Source organism: Aulonocara stuartgranti (assembly GCF_965226115.1).
Source record: "Aulonocara stuartgranti genome assembly, chromosome: 7".
NCBI lineage: Eukaryota > Metazoa > Chordata > Actinopteri > Cichliformes > Cichlidae > Aulonocara > Aulonocara stuartgranti.
The window spans coordinates 54,834,533-54,853,718 of NC_138945.1; the positions used below are offsets into that span (position 1 = coordinate 54,834,533).

Genomic DNA, 19,186 nt, shown 5'->3' on the forward strand with positions numbered 1-19,186 from the left:
GCAGTATTATTGCCAAATCATAGTATTTGTACCCAATCATAGTATTTTTGCCAAATTGTGGTATTTGTGCCCAATTAATAATTCTGTTATGTTATAGTATTACTACTAAGTCGTAGAATATCTGTTATGTTATAGTGTATCTGCGGAATATAGTATGTGTGCCAAATCGTAGTATTTATACCAAATCACAGTATTTATGCTAAAACATAGTATTTCTGCCATATTGTGGTATTTGTGCAAGAACATTGAACTGTTATGTTATAGTATTACTACTAAGTCATAGTATTTCTGCCAAATCATAGTATTTGTGTGAATTTGTATACTGTAATATCACTGTAGTATGTAGTGGCTAAGTAGGGGGTGTTTACAGTGTAAATAGGTCATCCCTTGTGTTGGAGTGCCCTCTTGTGGCGCCTTTTGGGTAGTGCCTTAGTAAACGTGAACCCTGTAAGAAGTGGTATCAGACTGATTTGTAGTGGAGGAATTTGTTGCCAGATTTCTTAATCATAGAAACCACACCATATCACCTCTCCACATCCTCCTACTGTATGCCATGCCTCCCTGTACCATCCATCTGACCGCCAATAAACTCCACCTGTGGTAATCTAATCCCTGGATGTCAGCCTCTCCTTCTGACCGAGGATAGTTACTATTGCAGCACCACCCAGCATTAAACTGACGTACACCATTCTGTACAATAGTATTTGTGCGAAAAAGTAGTATTTCTGCCAAATCATAGTATTACTGCTATTTCATACTATTTAAGCGAAATTACAGTGTTTCTGCAAAAACATGTTTGAGGGGTGGAAATCTGTCCTCTCATTTTTCAAACTCCGAAAATTAAGCCATTTCTTCTCTCGTCATGTCTCCGCGACGGAGATACAAAGAGCTATGTAAATCGCAGTCAAAGTACACCAAAGTCCGCTGATTCACCCAGTGCAAGAATTATGCTTCTATCCCACCTAGTTTTTGAGTACAAATTTATACACTATCACAGACCGGTAATTCATATTGATAATTTATTACAATTCTGCAAAGTTTTATGATTTTAGCAGCTTTTCTAATATGGACCTCAGATTCTTGTTAACAGTCTATGGCAGAAATACATACAAGTACACAGCCTGATGAAGCAGACAGAAGCAGTACCTCTGATTGGTTCAGCATTTTCACCTCTTATCAGCACAAATCTCAGCCTCTTCTGCTGTTTTCATTAAAATTGTAAGCTTTTCCACCTTTTTTCAGTTACGTGAGAACCACTTTGGCTCAATGAGTAGCTGAAAAATATCAGCCTCTTCTGCTGTTTTAGCAGGATTTCAGAGTTCAGCTTTTTCACTTGTTTTAAGCACAAATTTCAGTTTCTTTACCTCATTTCACAGCAAAGTTCTTCCTCTTCACCTCTTTTCTGCTAATTTGAGCTTCTGCTCCACAGTGCACATTGTCCCTCTCATCATATCTTTGCTTGTGACCAGAACTCATTTGGCTCAGAGGGTAGGGCATCTGCCCATCTGCCGTGAGACCCGGTGGCAGAGGTTTGAATCCTACCTGTGACAGTTGCTACACATGTTCCCTGCTTGCATGCGCTCTGCTTTCTTGTGTGTCACTGCTCTCCAGTGTGTCATTACACATACAGCCTTCTTCAGCAAGCACTTCTGCTTCTACACCTCTTTTCAGCTCATCTTTTTGCTTCTTTGCCTCTTTTCAGCAGAAATTCTTCTGATTCACCTCTTTTCTGCCAAATGTTTAGCTTTTTCACCTCTTATCAGCACAATTCTAAGCAGCTTCTGCTAATTTCACCACAATTGTCACTCTCTCCACCTCTTCTTTGTGTGAGTGAGTTTGGTGCAGTGAGGTGAATCGCTGCCTTTAGACCAGAAGGGCCAGGTTCAAATCCTGCTCAGGGCAATGTTTTTTGTTTTTTTTTTCTCAACTTTTTCAGCTTTTTTCAGCAGACATCTTCAGCGTTAAGGCATCCACACAGCATTTTCGCAGGAAATGCAAATTTTTCTAGTTTGGTCTGTTCTGCACATCATATTTTTAATAATCTGTGTACATAAAGGTCTTCCTGGTCCACCTGGTCCACCCTGCTCCACCTGTTGTTCCAGTGACATGAAAAACAAGATTACTGAAGGAAGTAGTCGTCAAATTTACGCATGGAGAGGTAGGAATAATGCCACAATGAGCCAGTGGACCAAGGACCGCAAACATGATATGAGAAGCTGTGTGATTATTAAAAAAACAGTGTTGGCTGACCTGAAGAGTGTTCAGTTGCTTTTGTTCACTCTATATTCGATTTCAGTAGTAGTTAAAAATCACTTGTTTATCCACTATGATATTAAGCAGTGTAACATTCACAGTTCTAGTTGTTTTACCACAAAGTAAAATCTTTTCACGTCTCTCCTCACAAATCAGACTGGTCAAAGGCATGATTAATGCCGAGATTTTAAAAGCACAGAAGCCATTCTCCTACAGAAACAAGATTTAAGACTGTTATTTAGATTTTAATTTAAACTCTTTGATTGTCTGGATTTGTCTCTATTTTATTTAGTCTCTTAGTTTCAGTCATGTTGATCTTAAAGATAAGTTCCCAACACACTGGTCATAGAGGTGTCCATTAGCCTGATCGACAACTGTTCATCCATTCATCCATCTTCTGATTGTTTAGAGTTAGAGTCAGAGTCAGGGTGATCACTGATGATGACTTAGACCTCACAGGGTTAAAATTAATAGCTAATAAAACAACACAGAAAACAACAAGTTGCAAAGTATATATGTATGTCTGTATGGGTGGATGTTATGGATGGTGTGTGCTTCGTAACTGCTCTGAGATAAGGGTAGCAATTTATGTCTCTTTTTTTCTTCTTCACAGAATCACCGACACCACGTCCAGCTGATAACACAACTAATGTTTTGAATGTTAGTGGCACAAATATAAAATTAGGTTAGTTACCACTCTGAGCGATAAGAAGTCTTGTTTGGCAGACTAATATTTGACTAAGAAAAAGCATCAAACTCAACATCTTTTATTTCCTAGATTTTGGTTCTTTTTATCCAAACCACAGTCAAGACGCCTTCAACAATACCAAAGAAGAAAATGTCACAGAGGTCCCAGCAGGTGAGAGGTCCCAATCATCAGCAGGTGAGAAGTGCTGAACTTCAACAACAGTCAGCGCAGCCACGATCATTTGTTTTTTGTGTCACAACTGAAAATGCTGCAGAATTGTAAATGTCCTCTTTTTCCCTCCAGGCCTGCTGAGTGTAGCCTTAGACAACAACAGCGACTCCTTCAGAAATGTTACTGTTACTACAGTGGAAAGTGGTAAGAAAATGTCTGCTGTGCTTGCTATCAGTATTGCCACATCACTTCAGAACACAAATAAAAATGGTTGAATAATTGCATTTCCCACTCAGTTAAACCTTAAATGCGATCTTTTGTGCTTATTTCCATTTTGGCTCAAAAGGATTTGAAACTTTGGCCACATATACAGTATAATAGTGTATCTGGATTCATTTAAAACATTTATGGTTATGCTGATCATGTTTCTTTTCTGCAGACTGGATATCACCTCACCCAGATTACCAAAGTGACAACCTGACTGAAATCGACCCAGAAAATGTTACAGAAGCACCAATGAATTTATTAGCAGGTTAATATTGGTACTCATTCATTGTACACACAAATCTTATTTCACACTATACTCATTGTACTGGATTTCCTCTTTGATTCCACGGTGTTACCAACACCAGGTGAGCCGCATGATGCTGGAAAAGCTCTCTCTGATGAAACTTTAGACACATATTTGAAAGCTGGTAAGAAACCATTTGAGTGTCAGAGTGTCTCTGCTAAGATATTTAAGAGACGGCTGAATGTTTTAGAACTGACGTTAACAAATTCATTTATATTTCTGCAAACGATACATTTACGATCACCTAATAACTGGAGACACAAAAACTGGTGAATTATGTGATTTTAAATTACACACGATATGACATAAAGATCGCTTGCTGTTTGTAATAAACCAGCAAGTTTCTTCTACAATTATGATAAATTGTGTGTCCAATCATCCAGCGACATCTTCTACGTTCCTTCTGCAGAATCACCAACAGCACATCCATCTGAAAACCTCATAGATGCTTTGAATGTCTCTGACTCTGAGAAACTGGACAATAAGACAGAATCAGGTAAATGATCAAAAAAACTAAATTTGAATATATGAAAAATGTATTTAAACCACAGTTTAAACCCCCCCCCCCCCCCAAAAAAAACAACCCCATTCTAGACCGTTCACCGTTTTATGAAGATTACAGCTACAGCACAGCAATTCTTAGAAACCCTGAAGTCATCACAGAGGCAGCAGGAAAATTAACAGGTATTAAACTCTAAAACATCCTCTTTCTGTCACTTTAGAAGTGCTTTCACTGTATAGACCCCAGTGATGCAGATCTAAACAGTGCTGCATTTAAGGGCAGCAGAACTGTCAGTGAACAACAGTAAAAACTGGTGTGTTTTAAAAATGCTCCTGTTGTGAGTGTACGGGCTCATACTTGGTTTGATTAGTTTTACTGGCTGCAGATACTTTATTCGTTCACAATCATTCACAAGCTGACGTTACAACTGACTAACAGACTGTGCACTAATATCTTTTAAATGTCTTTGAATACTTACCTTAGTTATATAGTATTATATTATCACTTCATATTTTTAATCCATACTTATTTTACTTCATTTGCTTTCAGATTGTTTTTTAACACTTGTTTTTAATCCTAATGTGATCATACTGTATTCTATGTTATTGAGCTCTATTTATTTAAGCAACTTAATCATGTCTGCAGTGTTTAACTTGATTTTAACTTCTATGAAAAAAGATTTTTCCAATTTTGGGATTAAAATAAACTGCAAATTAAATTTTTCCTAAGAATGAAAAACTGTTTAAAATACTTGCAGCAGAGTATGAAGTTGAGCTCCAAATTGAAGCAATTAACTATTCGAATATATAATTTTTCTAATGTGTGGACCAACTTCTCTTTCTTACTGAAGAATCACCAACAGATGGTCCAGCTGCAAACACCTAGTGATGGGTCGTTCGCGAACGAAATGGCTCTTAGAGCCGACTCTTTGACGTGAACGACGCGAGCCGGCTCCTTATCGCGAGCCGTCACGTGGTTTTTTTTTGTTTGTTTTTTTCTTTCTCTCAGCCTCTCTCTCGCACTTTTTTTCCGCTTCACTCTGCACGCGAGCCTTGTGCTTTACGCTGGGCAGAGGGGGGAGGGGCGGTAGTTACACTCAGTAGCACAGGAACAGAGCCAGAGAGAGAGAAAGAGAGGCAGGGACAACAACATTAGAAAGGTATAGTAATCATCCACAACTATTTTCGGTTGCAGATGATAAAGGATTGAGAAAGTTTATTCATGCAGGTCCATATGACAGAGAATATGCATGTTCTTTTAGTTTTCATATTATAATTTATATTTAATTGTGTTGTGGTTTGCAGTGTTTTGTGTTCTTTTCACTTTAAATTTGTGAAAGGAAAAAGCTGAAAATGTAAATAGTTAAAACTTGAAATGTGAATAGTTGATTTTTGTATTAGATGATTTATTTATTACATTTTATGTGGAGTGAATAAATAAAAGTATATTTACGGTGGCCCCTAGAGACAAAGCACATACAAACTTCAAATCACGTACGAACTCTGAAGCATGTACAAACTCCAAAACACGTAAAAACACGTACAAACTCCAAAACACGTAAAAACACGTACAAACTCCGAAGCACGTAAAAACTCAGAAGCATATAAAAACTCAGAAGCACATAAAAACTCAAAACACGTACAAAAGAACAACAGAAGTGCTCCAGGATGCTGGGCGCAGTGTTGAGCCTTTGTTATCTTGTGGCTACACAAGCCAGCAAGTACCAATGACCGGATTTGGTGTGTGGTAATAACAGGTAAATGAACTTTTTTTAAAATTATTTGAATATATATATGAGTGCCTGTGTATAAATACACAAACAATACACACATGCTTTCAATTGTGTAATTTAAGTGATCTAGTAGCTCTGCTTTGGAAGTTCAGTTCATGCTAGAAATGTGTTTTGGAGTTTGTACGTGTTTTGTCTCTAGGGGCCACCGCATATATTTATATATAAACATATATAAATAAAACCACTTGTTTTTACGTTAGTAATTCCTTTTGTGCATAATTTTATATTATTGTTAATAATAAATTAATTAAAGCAACAAAACAACCTGAAGAGCCGGTTCGGAGCCGAAAGAGCCGGCTCTTTTTAGTGAGCCGAACCGAAAGAGCCGGATCTCTAAAAAGAGCCGGAAATCCCATCACTACAAACACCAGAGGAGGTATGAACATTTGTAACCCTTCTGACACAAAAATCCAACACAAAAAATTCACCAGGACTGATTAATGACAACATTTTAATTCCTCTAGACACAAAACCATTTATGAACAACTTTAATGATGCCAACACTGAAAATGTTACAAATGGACCAGTACAATTATTACCAGGTAATAAACCTTGTGCTTTGAGTTATTAACTGCATGTCCTCCTCTTGTTGTGCTTGGTATGCAAAGAAGACGTGTTGAACTTTGTTGTCTTCTTTTCACAGCTCCACCTGATGCAGATTTAAACAGTGACTCCTCTAATGGCAGCGAGACCTTCATTAAAGCAACTCTGAAAACTGGTAAATTCAAGCAGTTTAAAGTTCAGTGCTGTTTTATGTTTCTGTAGTAAATGTTTTGGGGTGGTAAGAGCTTTATCTCTTAAACATCATTAATTATGAAAATATATAGTTTAGGCTTTTTATTTTTTTTATCTCATGAACAGTGAGATTTAACCAGGAGTGAGAAACCAATTTTTATATATTACTTGTATACAAATCTAATGTGTGCAGCAGAAATTGTAGTTACATCTTGTGTTTCTTCCTGAAGAATCACCAACAGCGTATCCTCTTCAGAAAGCCACCACAGATGCTTTGAATGTCTCTGAATCTGAGAAACATCTGAGCATGAAAGTGAAAACTGGTAAATCAACCAAGACTGCAAAAGTCTTGAGCTGGCTCAAGACTTTTGCACAGTGCTGTATGAAAACAGGATCATAACCAGGAACTGTTCTTTAGAAATAGGTGGAGAAACTACTTGCTTTGGGTATCACTACAGAAGGTGACACTAGTTTAAAAGAGAGAGACAACAACAAGTTTACAGCTTTCCTTTGTTGCAACTAAAAGCGTTCTACAGAACTTCATTAATATTTATGTGTAACACCCATCCCACGTTCTATTGAGAGGGGCCCTGGGTTCCTGTTGTTACTTTCCTATTGATACTCCCTTTTTAATCAGAATCAGAATACTTTATTGATCCCTGGGGGAAATTATTTTTTGTTACAGTGCTCCATTTTAAACCAACATTAAGACAAGACAGACAATACGCTAACTAAGAATAGTACAATATATACATATATATATATATATACATACATACATACATACATACATAAGTCACTTATAAATAAATATTTGAAAAAGAAACATGTGTAGCTGTAGCAGCAAACAGTGTGTTAAGTGGATGCGTTGTACAGGGAGATGGCCACAGGCAGGAATGATTTCCTGTGTCGTGCTTATGGTATTAAATATGCAATAAAACTACACTATATGGAAATAAATCACACACAAGCAGGTCAATTATAAAGTTAACTCCACTTTAGTGAATGCTGAATTAACAACACAAAGGAAATAAGTAAAATCAATAAAGTTTGTTAAACAATGGTAAGGTATCTACCTCAACAGAAACAAAATAATCAAATAATATTGTGGGCCCTCACGCGCTCTCACCAAACACACACACACACACACACACACACACACACACACACCTCAAGTGCTACAGTCTTTCTGCTAGCAAACCCCTCGTTGCAGGCCTGAGTCGTGGCTCGGGTGCGTTGGGACCTAAAACAATATGGTCGCTTCACTTGTTGCCAAGCAGTAAAAATAAAAGCACGTGCAAACAACAGTACTCACACTTCCAGGCAGTTCAAGGGGATAGCGGGGAAACTGGGTCACGGCTACCAGCAGGCCATGGCAGCAGCACTCACAGTCGTCCTTTCCACGTGCTCCCACGTGAACACATAACTTCAGCACACCAGCAGAAGGGGCCTCTCTGACACGCCAGCAAGACGTCCGTCTCCTCCTACTGAATCACACAACCCCGCTAAATGCCAGTTCACACGCGTTAACATTCAATCTTAGCATTAGCTTAATAAATAAAAACAGAGCAGAACAAGAGCTTAGCGAATATGCTAGGCTACGCTAGCGGCTAGTCGCGGTTAGCAGTTAGCCTGTTTTACACAATAACATTGGGTTCAAGTGTCAGACAAAATTCACATTTACCTCACAGTAGGGTACAACAGTTCTCGACTCCAGTTAACTATCCGTCAACCCGAAAATGCGTGTCGCCCTTCTATGAACTCTGCGTTCACTCGACACTGTTCAGCTCTCGTCTCTCTCGCTTCCTGCAGAGTGCACACGGCTCCCCACTTACTCCCACCCCTCTACCTGAGACTACTTCAGGGTTCACTGGAGCTGTAGTACATATCAATACCATATCAAAAATAATGACATAAACCTCAAAATACAAATAAAAAGGTTGTGCATTTAACTGACACACATCACATACTTTGCAGGCATTTGTATACATTCTTGAACACATTAAACATTTGCAATTAACTATCAATATTAATGAACAAATTTAAATAATGAGCTACTTATACAGCCAGGGCTACATATGCTAAACCTTTACTTACTCTCTGTAATTCCCAGGTGCTTGGGGAATACTCTCATTTGAGGGAGGATCTTGAACCTGCTGAAGTCCTGAGCCTGCTAGCCAAACTTTTGGACATGAAAAACAGCAGCAGTGAAACCAAGAGCTGGGTCCTCATGGCCATGACCAAACTCTGCAAAGGTGGTGCTGATGCTTCTGTAACTCAGGAGGTTTCTGAGACATACAGCAGCTCCTTGGATACAGTGCTGAGACAAAGGGCGCATGAGTTGCAGTACCTCAGCCAAGACCCTGAACTAAGAGCCAGGGTGTTGCCACGAGGTGCCAAACCAGAGACTCTGGAGGTAACGTGTTTAACTTGTTTGCAGTGAGCAGAGAACCCGGCCACATTAATAACATTTAAATATTAACTCTGTAGCTCTTTTCACAGTAAAAGCAGGTTAGTTGACGGTTGTGAAAACCTGCAAACACTTTATGGAAACACCCCTCAGGGTGCAAAATTGATTAGATTGATGACAGCCTTTACCGTAATCACATTATTCATTTTATGAGTAATCAAACCTGTAACATGTCTGGAGAAGTCTGAAGGGCGGAGCTCTCCAGAGAACTTCATTCAGTATCGGACTCACTTTCATTCATTTAGAGAGCAAGAAAACCAATCTCTCTTCTTTTGGCCAAGAATTTTATTTTAAACACATAAATTAGTAATTATATGTTTTTGTGTAGCTGAGCAAAGCACACAGAGCACTCAGGCGCAACGTCTTCAGTCCTGCGGCAATTTTGCGTGACTGTTTGATTGTTTTTAGGTGGATTCCTCGCTGTCATTTCTTGACAGATTTGTGTCAGAGGCGTTGGCTGCCGGCGCTGCTCCATACAAACCTCCCCACCAACGGCAGGAGGAATTAGATCAGTCAAAAGGTAAAATGTAGATAAATATCTTGGCAGCACATTCGGCATCTTGTTTGGATTTGTTCTGACTTTGTTGTCTATCTCAGCCTTGAGCCTGGAGCCCTATGGCCTTTCTCTGCCTATCAGCATGTCCTCCTGCAGCATCACTGACAGACAGTCTCCTACACTGTTGTCCATGAGCTCGGGTCTGTCAGGGGATAGCGCTGACCTCTCACACAAAGGAGGGTATGTGGACACCACATGCATGCATTTGTTGGTGTAATCAAGTTCCTAGTTTTAGTGTTGAATTCACACTGAAGACTTGCTGTTTGTGTTTCAGCTCTTCAGCTTTGAAGCTGGATGGCATAAAGAGGGTGTGGGGAAGGGAGGGCTATCTGGCCCAGAGAGAACCTGTAGAGGAAGCTGCACAGGTTGAGGTTCCCAGTCCCATTCAGTCTCCCGGCCGGCAGGGCGAAGGCGACAGTTTGCACAGCCAAACTCCAACTCAGACACCGACCCCAGAGCCTGAACAAGAGAAACAGCAGCTGGCTTCTTCGCTGTTTGTTGGCCTGGCTTCCCAAAGCTCTGTGTCTCTGGTGAGGTTATCAGTCCATATACCATATGTGCAAAGAGCAAGCATCAGCTTATGGTTCAGACTGTTCTGATTTTTATGTGGAGGATCACCGAAAACACTTTAGCCACAGGAGTTTTAGGGCATCAGGTCAGAGTTTAAACTGTCACCGGAGTCAGTTATGCTGTAAACAAGCTCATCACTTGTACATGTCATAATGTGCCTACTGACAGCACATTTAACATACAATTAAAATGAATTTTTTTTTTTTGGCCTCGACAACTCAGTCTGTGCTTATCACCCAACTCACCAGATTTGCCTGCCTTTAATTCATTCATTCTTTTGAAGGGTCATCATTTTGAAATGAGGAGGAGATAAAGCATGCATCACCCACAAGGGCAGTGGGGTAGAACAGGAGTTCCTCTGATTCAAAAATAGCAGCCACACTGAAAACATTGGAGTGTTGCCAAAGGAGATGATCTTTAAGGAGCATTTAAATCAGTGACGGTTTTTGATATTTATGGCCAGAGTTGTGGAACTTTATGATCGCACTTCATCCCTGAAGGTAGCCCTGAATAAAATATGTGTTAATCTATTTTTACATTTTTGGCAATTTCAACATAGAGGGCAACAAAGAGGACCGGATGAACACTCGTCTGTTTTTATTATCAAAATTAATGATGATGAACCAAACATTTCTTCCATTTTTGTGAGGCCCATTTAGCTACTCGGTGAGTCTAAGATGAGACAAAAGGTGTTGCTTTTTAGAACATATTCAATGATTGGCTGAACATTTTCTCGGGTGGTAGGATCTACTAATGCTATTAATTTAAGGATGTCAAACTCATTTTACATCATAGACCACATGCAGCGCACTTTGATCTTAAGTGGGCCAGATCTTTGAAATTACATGATAAATGCATAAAAAGTTCTAGTAGTTCTTTCATTTAAACTTTCATTTAAACTTGCATAGGTATGTCTTGAACACGTTTCAAAGTCCATTGGAGACCTTGCAGGGCCAATTCTCATTTAAAACCCCTGCTATAAGTGAAAGTGCTTAACGTGGAGCTATTTGTGCAGCTATTTGCATTGCTGATTCTGAACATTTTTCCTACATATATGTGTTTTTGCTTCTAACAGATGGGAAAATCTGAGCCGATGCCACAGCGATTCCGAAGAAAAGCCAAAGGTCAAGGTCTGGGCTCGTCCTTTATCGCAAACGAGCAAATATCCAGCTCCCTCATCTCTCCTCCCAGTGCTGTAGATAACCTGCTGTGTAACAACCTACTAGACTCCAACAACGCCTCAGAGCTGGCCGAACAGACATCTCAGCTCTCTCAGAGCCTCACTACTGCTAATGGCACCTGTCACGCAGAGGCAGAGTTAACTGAATCTGACACAAAGGGATGTAACCCTGCTCTCCGCAGGGATAACTGTGTGGTAGCTGCTGGTCCTGGTCCACATAACGACCCAGGCAGACTAACAGAAGTGTGTCTGGATTCTTATCTTCCTGCAGAGCTTTCTGGCCTTTCACACTCAGAAATCGCTCCCTTGTGTGCCAACCAAAGCCTGAATCTCTCAGCCTGTCATGTGCAGAAGGAAGATTCATTAATATTAGTTGTTTTTATTATGAACTCCTCCGAGTCTGCCATACAACAGATGCTGCTTCAGGTCGACTCTGAAGAACTTGAGGTAAATTATTCAGTAGAAAATTATCAATAGAGTCGTTTGGTGTCCATTAGTCTTTTATAATGAGGTTGCTTCGTTGTATTGTTTATTTTTAGGTATCCTGCCTATGTGATAGTCCAGCGGGGGAGGTGACAAGCTACAGTGTAGCAGTGGGCCAGTATTCTCTAACTGTGAAGAGGCCTGCGGTTCACGTCGAGGTGGTCGGGACGGTATCTTACCAGCTGCCTCCTGGGACGTCTCAGTCATTGCAGTTTTCATATAAAGTCCCTTTAACCAGCTTCATCAGGTGAGATATGTAGTGCTCGTATTTGAAGTGCAGCATTTAAGTGACATAAAATTAATCCAAGTTTCCTGCAGGCCTTTTGTGGTGTCCACAGAGGAATATGGGACGATGTGGCTTTCCTTCTCTCACGACACAAAGCAGAATCTGACGTTGATAAATGACAACCAAGAACCTCTCACAGCCACTCTGAATGCTCTGAAGAAGAAGCTCCAGCTTCATGTTGTGGAAGTTATAGGTGAATGAACATTTGTTTCCTGCTCGTATTCAAGCTGTTCAAACTGAGAGTATCATTTTATGCTTAATGCATATAAAAGCAGCATTCACATCAACATGTGTGTGTTAGAATATTCACCAACTCATCTGTGGTAACTACTGTTTATTTATTCTTAACATTAGGAATAACTGTTTTAAAAAACTACATTAATTAAAAAGATGAGATAATGCAGCTTGACTATACGTCAGATATGCCTCTAATGAGGTGTACTTAGGAGTTTATGAACAAAACTTACAACTTTAACTTTCGCTTGTATGCAGCATGAACATCATTAAATAACACGGCGGTACCAATAAACAGCATTACAAAGGGGAAGAAGAAGAAGATTTTAAAATTGCATATAGAAAAGGAGACATAGATATTAATGTGTCCTATACTTTTTGCTGAGTAACCTTCATTGTTTTCTGCTCAGGCATGGAAGGAATCGTAGCTTGCCGTCTCCTTCAGGATCTGCCGTGTCTGATGCATTGCCGGGTGAATGCCGGCTGGCTGGCTGTCTGGCTGCGGTCGCCGGTGCCCGACCTGCCCGACTGCCTGATCTACCACTGCCAGAGAGCTTTACAGAGCCTCTGAGACTCAGAGCTGCAGCACCACTCACCACCACTGAAACCACTGAGGAACTAAACCCACTAGACCCTCACTGAAGAGGAAGGTACACAGAGCTGAAGTGCTGAACAGAAAAGGAGAAACCTGCTGTTGTGGCTTTTGATCTTTATTTTGCGGTCTTTATGAATTTCACTCAAAGTTATTTAGTAAGATTTGGTTTTATTTATTTGGCAGAACTATAACTCATTGAAAGACATGGCAGGTTAAAAGCTCAGGGTCAAATGATGGTGTTTAATCATCTGTGGGTGTTTCATTATTGCCTTTTAGTCGTGAAAGAGCTCCATAATCACTAAACAATTGAAGCCTTCTTCCTGGTTAAATTCTGATGGTATGCTTTGTATAACAGAAAATTCTCAAAGTGTAAAATAATGAAGTTCTCAGTTGTTTCTTTTTCCTGTACACCAGAGAGAAGATATATATTTTTTATGATCTGAAATACATTTTCTAGGCTACAACAATCATAACAGTGGAGCGAGTAAGTCCACAGTCACTTGTCCCTCTTCCACTTTCACATTTACAACAGATGCATTGAAGAAAAGATAGTGTAGCAACTTCAGTGTATGAATAACCACAGACAAATCAGAAGGATTACATGACGGCCACGGCAGAGAAACTGAAGGATCATGTCATCACTAAGCCACTTTCTATTAGTTCGTTAGCCAAGCATGGTTGCTAAATATGCAGCACTAACCAAAAATGGCCCCTTGAGGCTGATTGATTGCTTCTCTCTCCAAAAGACCAGCACGGTGGCTGATAAAATGCAAACGTTGCGGTTTCAAAATTAGCAGCACCACTATATACATTCTACACCTTTAACATATTAGCCCTATTGAGCTGTGATGGCTAATGCCCAGTAAATGTAAAGCATGCTAGCTTTAATATTTAAAGACGCTTAATGGAGATTATTTCTACTTGATCTAATCATGATCTAGCGATAAATCTCATGGTAAAACCAGCCCAACCACCTTTTCCTGCTTACAACTGAACCTCGGATTTACAGAATTGCTACACTTTTAATTTTTTTTTGACTTTCACCATAATAACAGCAGGCTGAAATGCAAATAAAACTGAAGAAAGATGCTCTCTTGTTCACTTTTTTACAGACTTGTCTCATGAGATGCTAAACAGAAGTGCAGTGTTTGATTATTTTCCAAGAATCAGCAGCTTGTCCTCTGATTTTGATTTAGTCTCTTGAATGGATGAGCGCACAGTATATTTGCACTAGTTCATTTTATTTGCAGCTCTTTTGCTCCTTTATTGAAAAAGCACAGGACGATACTGACAACGACTCCACGTGGAGGTTAATAAGAAATTGAAGCATTTGATCGGTCATGTTTGGCATATTCATGAAATTTAAAGTGTTGTAAATATTTGTAAAATATCCAGTTGGCCTGCTCGCGGCTGACGTGAACTTCCCCTTTTTTCTTTCTGACACGTACAGTGAGCGGTCTGTCTTGGACGGTATGGACTGATTATTTAAGCACTCATGTTTCTCATTAGGTGGATGTTAAGGGTTGTTATATTTTTGTATGACTGCAGTATTAAAAGAACATATTTATGCGTTTATATTCTTACAAAATGTTTACATGCATTTCACTGAAAGAAAGGGAAACATTGTTCTTCATGTGCTGTTTGACTGGTCTGTGCCAGATTACACCTGTATGTTTCTTTGACATGTTTTGGCTTGTTTTAAGTAATTCAGCCTGAAGGGAAAGTTTGCTTTCTGCGTTTCTTCTATGCCTGTGTGCTGGTTTGAAGCACAGTGTGATGCTAACAGTGTCTCTAATACTCAGTTTTAACCCTACGCCTTATGTTTTAATGCCAGTACGGCATGTTTGATTTGTGCCTGTGGTACAGAGGAAAAAAAACATCCTTGTTTCTTGGAGTGCCTGTCATTACATTCAGTTAACTTATGAATAAATTCAACATGTGAAAATGACCCTTTGACTTTGACTCATTGGTTATTTAATAAATTGAGGCTCTCATGGAGTTTATGCTTATTAACACATGTATTGGGTGTGAAACAGGAAGTAATAATACGAAAATTTATATGAACTACTGATTCTGCACAATAATGAAAATGAATATTTAAAATGAGCTTTTTTATGTGAAGTTGTTTGCATGGTGAAGCTGAAGTATATACAGCATTATAGCATATTTCTACACTGATTATATAACATAGAAATACCCACAAAGGCAAAGTAAATGCAGATTTTATTTACGGTAAATCATTCATGAAAAGGGTTATTGTTCTTAGCCATAATGTACTTTTTCTATAGCTTTATTTTTAGTTATATAAACTAAAAAACCTTTTTTTAAAAATCAGGCATAATGTTGGGTAATTACAAAACCACAGAGTAAAAAGTCTCAAGTTAATTTGACCAAATTTGTCAACACAGCCAAAAATGAGACTACACTGAGTACCCGGAGAGATCATGCCCAAGCCAGGTGGTGGAGTTGAACTCAGGACCAATCACTGTGCCACCATTGCAACAGTTTACTGTAGTTTGAGAAATTTTGAGAAAGCTTCATAGCGTGAGATTCTGTAGCTGAGCAGCTCCTGTAGTAATGTAATGTTTGGGTGACCCACTTACAAAACAACAGATGCTAAATGAGATGAGAAGAAACTGATATCAAACTGAAAACATAATACAAATAAAACTAATGTAAATACAGAACCATTGCTCCTCTGCATGTGATTTATTTCTTCAGTTATTTCAATCATTGTAAATGCATCTTTATTAAATGTATGAGCTGTGTACACTGTCAAAACATTAATCAGAAATCTATACTTAACAAGTGTACTTTGTTAAAGATTAGTAAAGTTTAATTTGGAGTACATGTGCTGTTAATACAAATTTACTGTGAGTATTTCCTAGTACAGGACTTCATTAAGGCCTTTAAACCCATTTCAAGATGTTTTCATCTGAAGTGTAAAAAGCGCCGTTATGTTTCGCAGCTTGATATTGTGGGGTTATGTCATTCGTGGGATGAAGCGCATGGCCAGGATGTGCTCGTCTTTCACTGGCTGCTGTGACAGGTTGTTGGTCTGCTTGATGCTGTTGAACGTGCAGCCTTGACGAGGACACACAGTGTACCGAGACAGGAGAGTGACCAGGATGGCCTTCATCATCACCATGGCGATGTGTTTGCCCACACAGGAACGAGGCCCGCAGCCAAAGGGCTGGAAGTAACGATTGGGTACCTGCCAAAGAGAGAAGGCAAAGACTCAAATGTGTGTGTGTGTGTGTGTGCATGTTTTTTTTTTTTAGTTTAAACCATTAAACATTTATTGCTGAACTACACTCTGCTCACTTACCGTTTTTTCAAAGTTCGTGAGGTTGAACTCTTTAGGCTTGGGGAAGAATTCGGTTTTGTGCATGAGGCCAATGTTGAGAATGATGTTGGTGCCTTTCTTGATTTTTGTACCTGCGATGTCGTTGTCCTCCAGAGCTTTCCTCATTGTGAAATCGACCACAGGATGAAACCTCAAAGACTCGTTGATGAAGCTCTCCATCACTTTCAGACTTTGGTAATCGATATTTTCCACGTCTTTTTCATCTGAAAATGAAAGATGTGTCAGAATACTTCTACTCACCAGAGTGAAACTGTGAATATGGAATATTGGAAACACTGTAAAGCTGCACTAACTCAAGACGGTGTTCATCTCCTCCACTAGCTGCAGCTCTAAGTCCGGGCTCTGTTTCAGCAGCATCAGCATGAAGTAGAGGCTGATGGAAAGTGTGTCGGGGGCTGCGATTAACATCTCTAGCACACACTGCCTGACATTATCTGCTGATAGCTCTCCGTAGTTCTGTTAAACACAACAGACGGGAATAAGAAAAGACAATTGGGGGGACGACAAAAATCCCTCCAAAGAGACCGACCTGGGCAAAGATGAGCTCTGTTGCAAAGTCGAGCTCGTCGTCCAGTTTCTCGGCTTCATGAATCATCTTTTTCTTAACTTCAAGCAGGCTCTCTATCGCATCTTGCAGCTCCTGTCTGTTGGCACAAAAAGCAACACAAACATTAGGTTGAAGAAATCGCAAACCACAATACTGACTTACTGTGAGATGAGGTGTCTTACGCTGCTCTCTTATGCTTGTTGTACAGCCATCCAACCTTGAAGAATATATCTGGTTTTATTAGAACTGTCTGCCAGGTCTCAAAGTAGTTGTGAATTTTCATCAAGAATTCTTTCTCTGAATTATTAAAAAGAACAACAACAACAACAACAAAAAATCAATAGATGCAGCGCCAAAGCTCATGCGTCACAATTTCTTGCAGATAGTATGCGGTTTTAGGAATCTATGTGCAGTAAACACGCAATTGACCATTTAACGGCACTCCTAGGAACAGCCTGTTGGAGATGTCCAAAATGATGGCTCTCAGGAGACTGAGAGCATCCACATGTCCAGAGGGGTCAGTCATATCCTGTAAGTTGTCCAGGTGTTTGGCTGTGGAGCTCACACCGATTCCTACGGTCCTCTGCAGGCCGGGTCCAGTCAGAGCTGCACAGTAACATTCAGTAGCTCCACAGTTCAAGAAAGCAATAGTCTAACCACAGTATGTGCTGTCAGTGTGTGGTAATCGCTCACCTTTAGAAAAATATGTTCTCACTTTTTTCCAAAGCAGGACATCACTGTTGAAAATGATACCATTTCCGTACATGCCGATGCACTCGAGTCCTTTTTTGGTCCCAAATCTGGAGGTGTAGTGGGCACTCCTCAAAACGTGGTACACTTCAGAGGACCTGCAGAAGAAACCAGGCTTTACCTTTATCTGAAAATTTACTGTAAAACAAGTTCGGTTTACTCTAAAAAACAAAAACAAAAAAAACAACCCACTTGCCTGCTCAAAATCAGGGTCTCCTCTCCGTTTATCCACACCCGCACAATGCTCCCATATTTGTTGTTGTAGTAGTTACACGCTGTTCCAATCCCAGACCAGATGAACCTGCTGTAGGAGAGAATGGGACCGAGTCCTGCTAAGAAGGAAGGGCCTGACAGAGAGAAATAGGTTATGATAGTAGACTCCCACTTCTACTGCAAATTAGCAAGAACCTTGTCTGTTGAGTTTAATTTGAGAAAGATAGTGTATTTTTTTGGGATAGCTGCCAGGCTCTGATCTTAGTATATAGGAGAGTGGCAAGTAAGGACGGCACTCTTTGTTCTGTGTGTAACTGTTATTTGACTTCTGCATGAACCATTTTCATCAGTATACAGGAATTTGCACCTGGAGCTGCAAAACAGAGACTGTTTGTGATAGTTTTAATAGACAAGGAACACGCTCTGTGATGGTTGAGTAAACCTTGTTTTGTCATTGATGCAGACCTTCTGTGTATATGAGGGTTTCCCTTTCTTTGTCATTAGATGCTTGCTGACTTTACTCTGTATCTGATTCCTTCGCAGTGGATGGCTAAATGATATAAAAAGACACTTTGGAGCCTTTAATTAATATGGTATATAAATACTTATAGTATATAGTATATATAACTCTATGTGTATATAGTATATATAACTCTATGTGTATATATATCTATATATCTATCTATCTATATATATATATATATATATATATAATGTAGCTTGCCATTGCCAGTGTGTGAATGTGTGTGTGAATGGGTGAATGACTGAATGTAGTGTAAAGCACTTTGGGGTCCTTAGGGACTGAGTAAAGCGCTATACAAATACAGGCCATTTACCATTTATTTATATATATATATATATATATATATATATATATATATATATATATATATATATATATTAGTGCCTACCTGGTATGTGTGACTGTTTTCTTTGTCTCCAGGTGGTGAAAAGCAGCAGCAACAGCAGCAGAAGTAGCAGGACAGCAGTGACTTCTGACGCTCTATCAGCCACCATGGGGCCAGCGATGAGCTCCTCTACCGGCAGCATCCTCTGCATTTCTCTAGCCAGGTACACCCAATGGAGCACTGTGTTTGCAGTCTGCAGCAGACTAAACAGAAGATGATCAACCTGTGGGTTTCCTCCTCTCTTATCTCCTGTGGAGTCTGTCCTTCAGTCTAGGACGTAACATAGCACTGAGCCACATTCAAATCAAAATACAC

At 39.7% G+C, this 19,186-nt stretch overlaps 2 protein-coding genes and 1 long non-coding RNA gene across 11 annotated transcripts in view; 1 reads left to right on the forward strand and 2 right to left on the reverse strand.

The window, feature by feature from the left end:
- Window positions 1-15,034, forward strand: part of LOC309710402 (AP-4 complex subunit epsilon-1-like) — a 30,612-nt gene extending 15,578 nt beyond the window's left edge. Inside the window, exons 5-17 of one of the 8 annotated variants that reach the window (XM_082539818.1) lie at window positions 2,057-2,158; window positions 2,867-2,938; window positions 3,032-3,136; window positions 3,245-3,316; window positions 3,552-3,644; window positions 3,745-3,807; window positions 4,093-4,179; window positions 4,278-4,367; window positions 6,231-6,353; window positions 6,442-6,519; window positions 6,621-6,695; window positions 6,943-7,035; window positions 8,826-8,974. In XM_082539818.1, coding sequence (XP_082395944.1) covers window positions 2,057-2,158; window positions 2,867-2,938; window positions 3,032-3,136; window positions 3,245-3,316; window positions 3,552-3,644; window positions 3,745-3,807; window positions 4,093-4,179; window positions 4,278-4,367; window positions 6,231-6,353; window positions 6,442-6,519; window positions 6,621-6,695; window positions 6,943-7,035; window positions 8,826-8,863 — 1,091 coding nt within the window. In that variant the 3' untranslated portion in view covers window positions 8,864-8,974. The other 7 variants (XM_082539817.1, XM_082539819.1, XM_082539820.1 and 4 more) reach the window with 7 other exon arrangements.
- Window positions 7,692-8,511, reverse strand: LOC309710416. The gene is made up of 2 exons (XR_014277709.1): window positions 8,397-8,511; window positions 7,692-8,199 (listed from the first exon to the last, which is right to left on the reverse strand). It is a non-coding gene; the product is annotated as an uncharacterized lncRNA (long non-coding RNA).
- Window positions 15,035-15,292: 258 nt separating the features above from the next.
- LOC309710406 (aromatase-like) lies at window positions 15,293-19,126 on the reverse strand. 2 transcript variants are annotated; one of them, XM_082539830.1, is made up of 9 exons: window positions 18,875-19,126; window positions 17,947-18,097; window positions 17,694-17,848; window positions 17,430-17,606; window positions 17,183-17,297; window positions 16,983-17,097; window positions 16,747-16,909; window positions 16,415-16,656; window positions 15,293-16,300 (listed from the first exon to the last, which is right to left on the reverse strand). In XM_082539830.1, exons 1-9 carry the CDS (start codon window positions 19,020-19,022, stop codon window positions 16,070-16,072), a joined length of 1,497 nt encoding a protein of 498 aa, XP_082395956.1. In that variant the 5' UTR covers window positions 19,023-19,126; the 3' UTR covers window positions 15,293-16,069. The 2 variants fall into 2 exon arrangements, with proteins under 2 accessions (XP_082395956.1, XP_082395957.1); XM_082539831.1 differs by lacking the exon at window positions 17,430-17,606.
- Window positions 19,127-19,186: the final 60 nt, after the last annotated feature.

Coding starts and splice junctions, on each gene's coding strand:
- LOC309710406 (XM_082539830.1), bottom strand. CDS start 19,022: ATGCAGAGGATGCTGCCGGTAGAGGAGCTCATCGCTGGCCCCATGGTG. Junction 18,098..18,874: donor AAAACAGTCACACATACCAG/GTAGGCACTAAT, acceptor TCTCTCTGTCAG/GCCCTTCCTTCTTAGCAGGA. Junction 16,910..16,982: donor CAGAGCTCATCTTTGCCCAG/GTCGGTCTCTTT, acceptor TGTGTTTAACAG/AACTACGGAGAGCTATCAGC.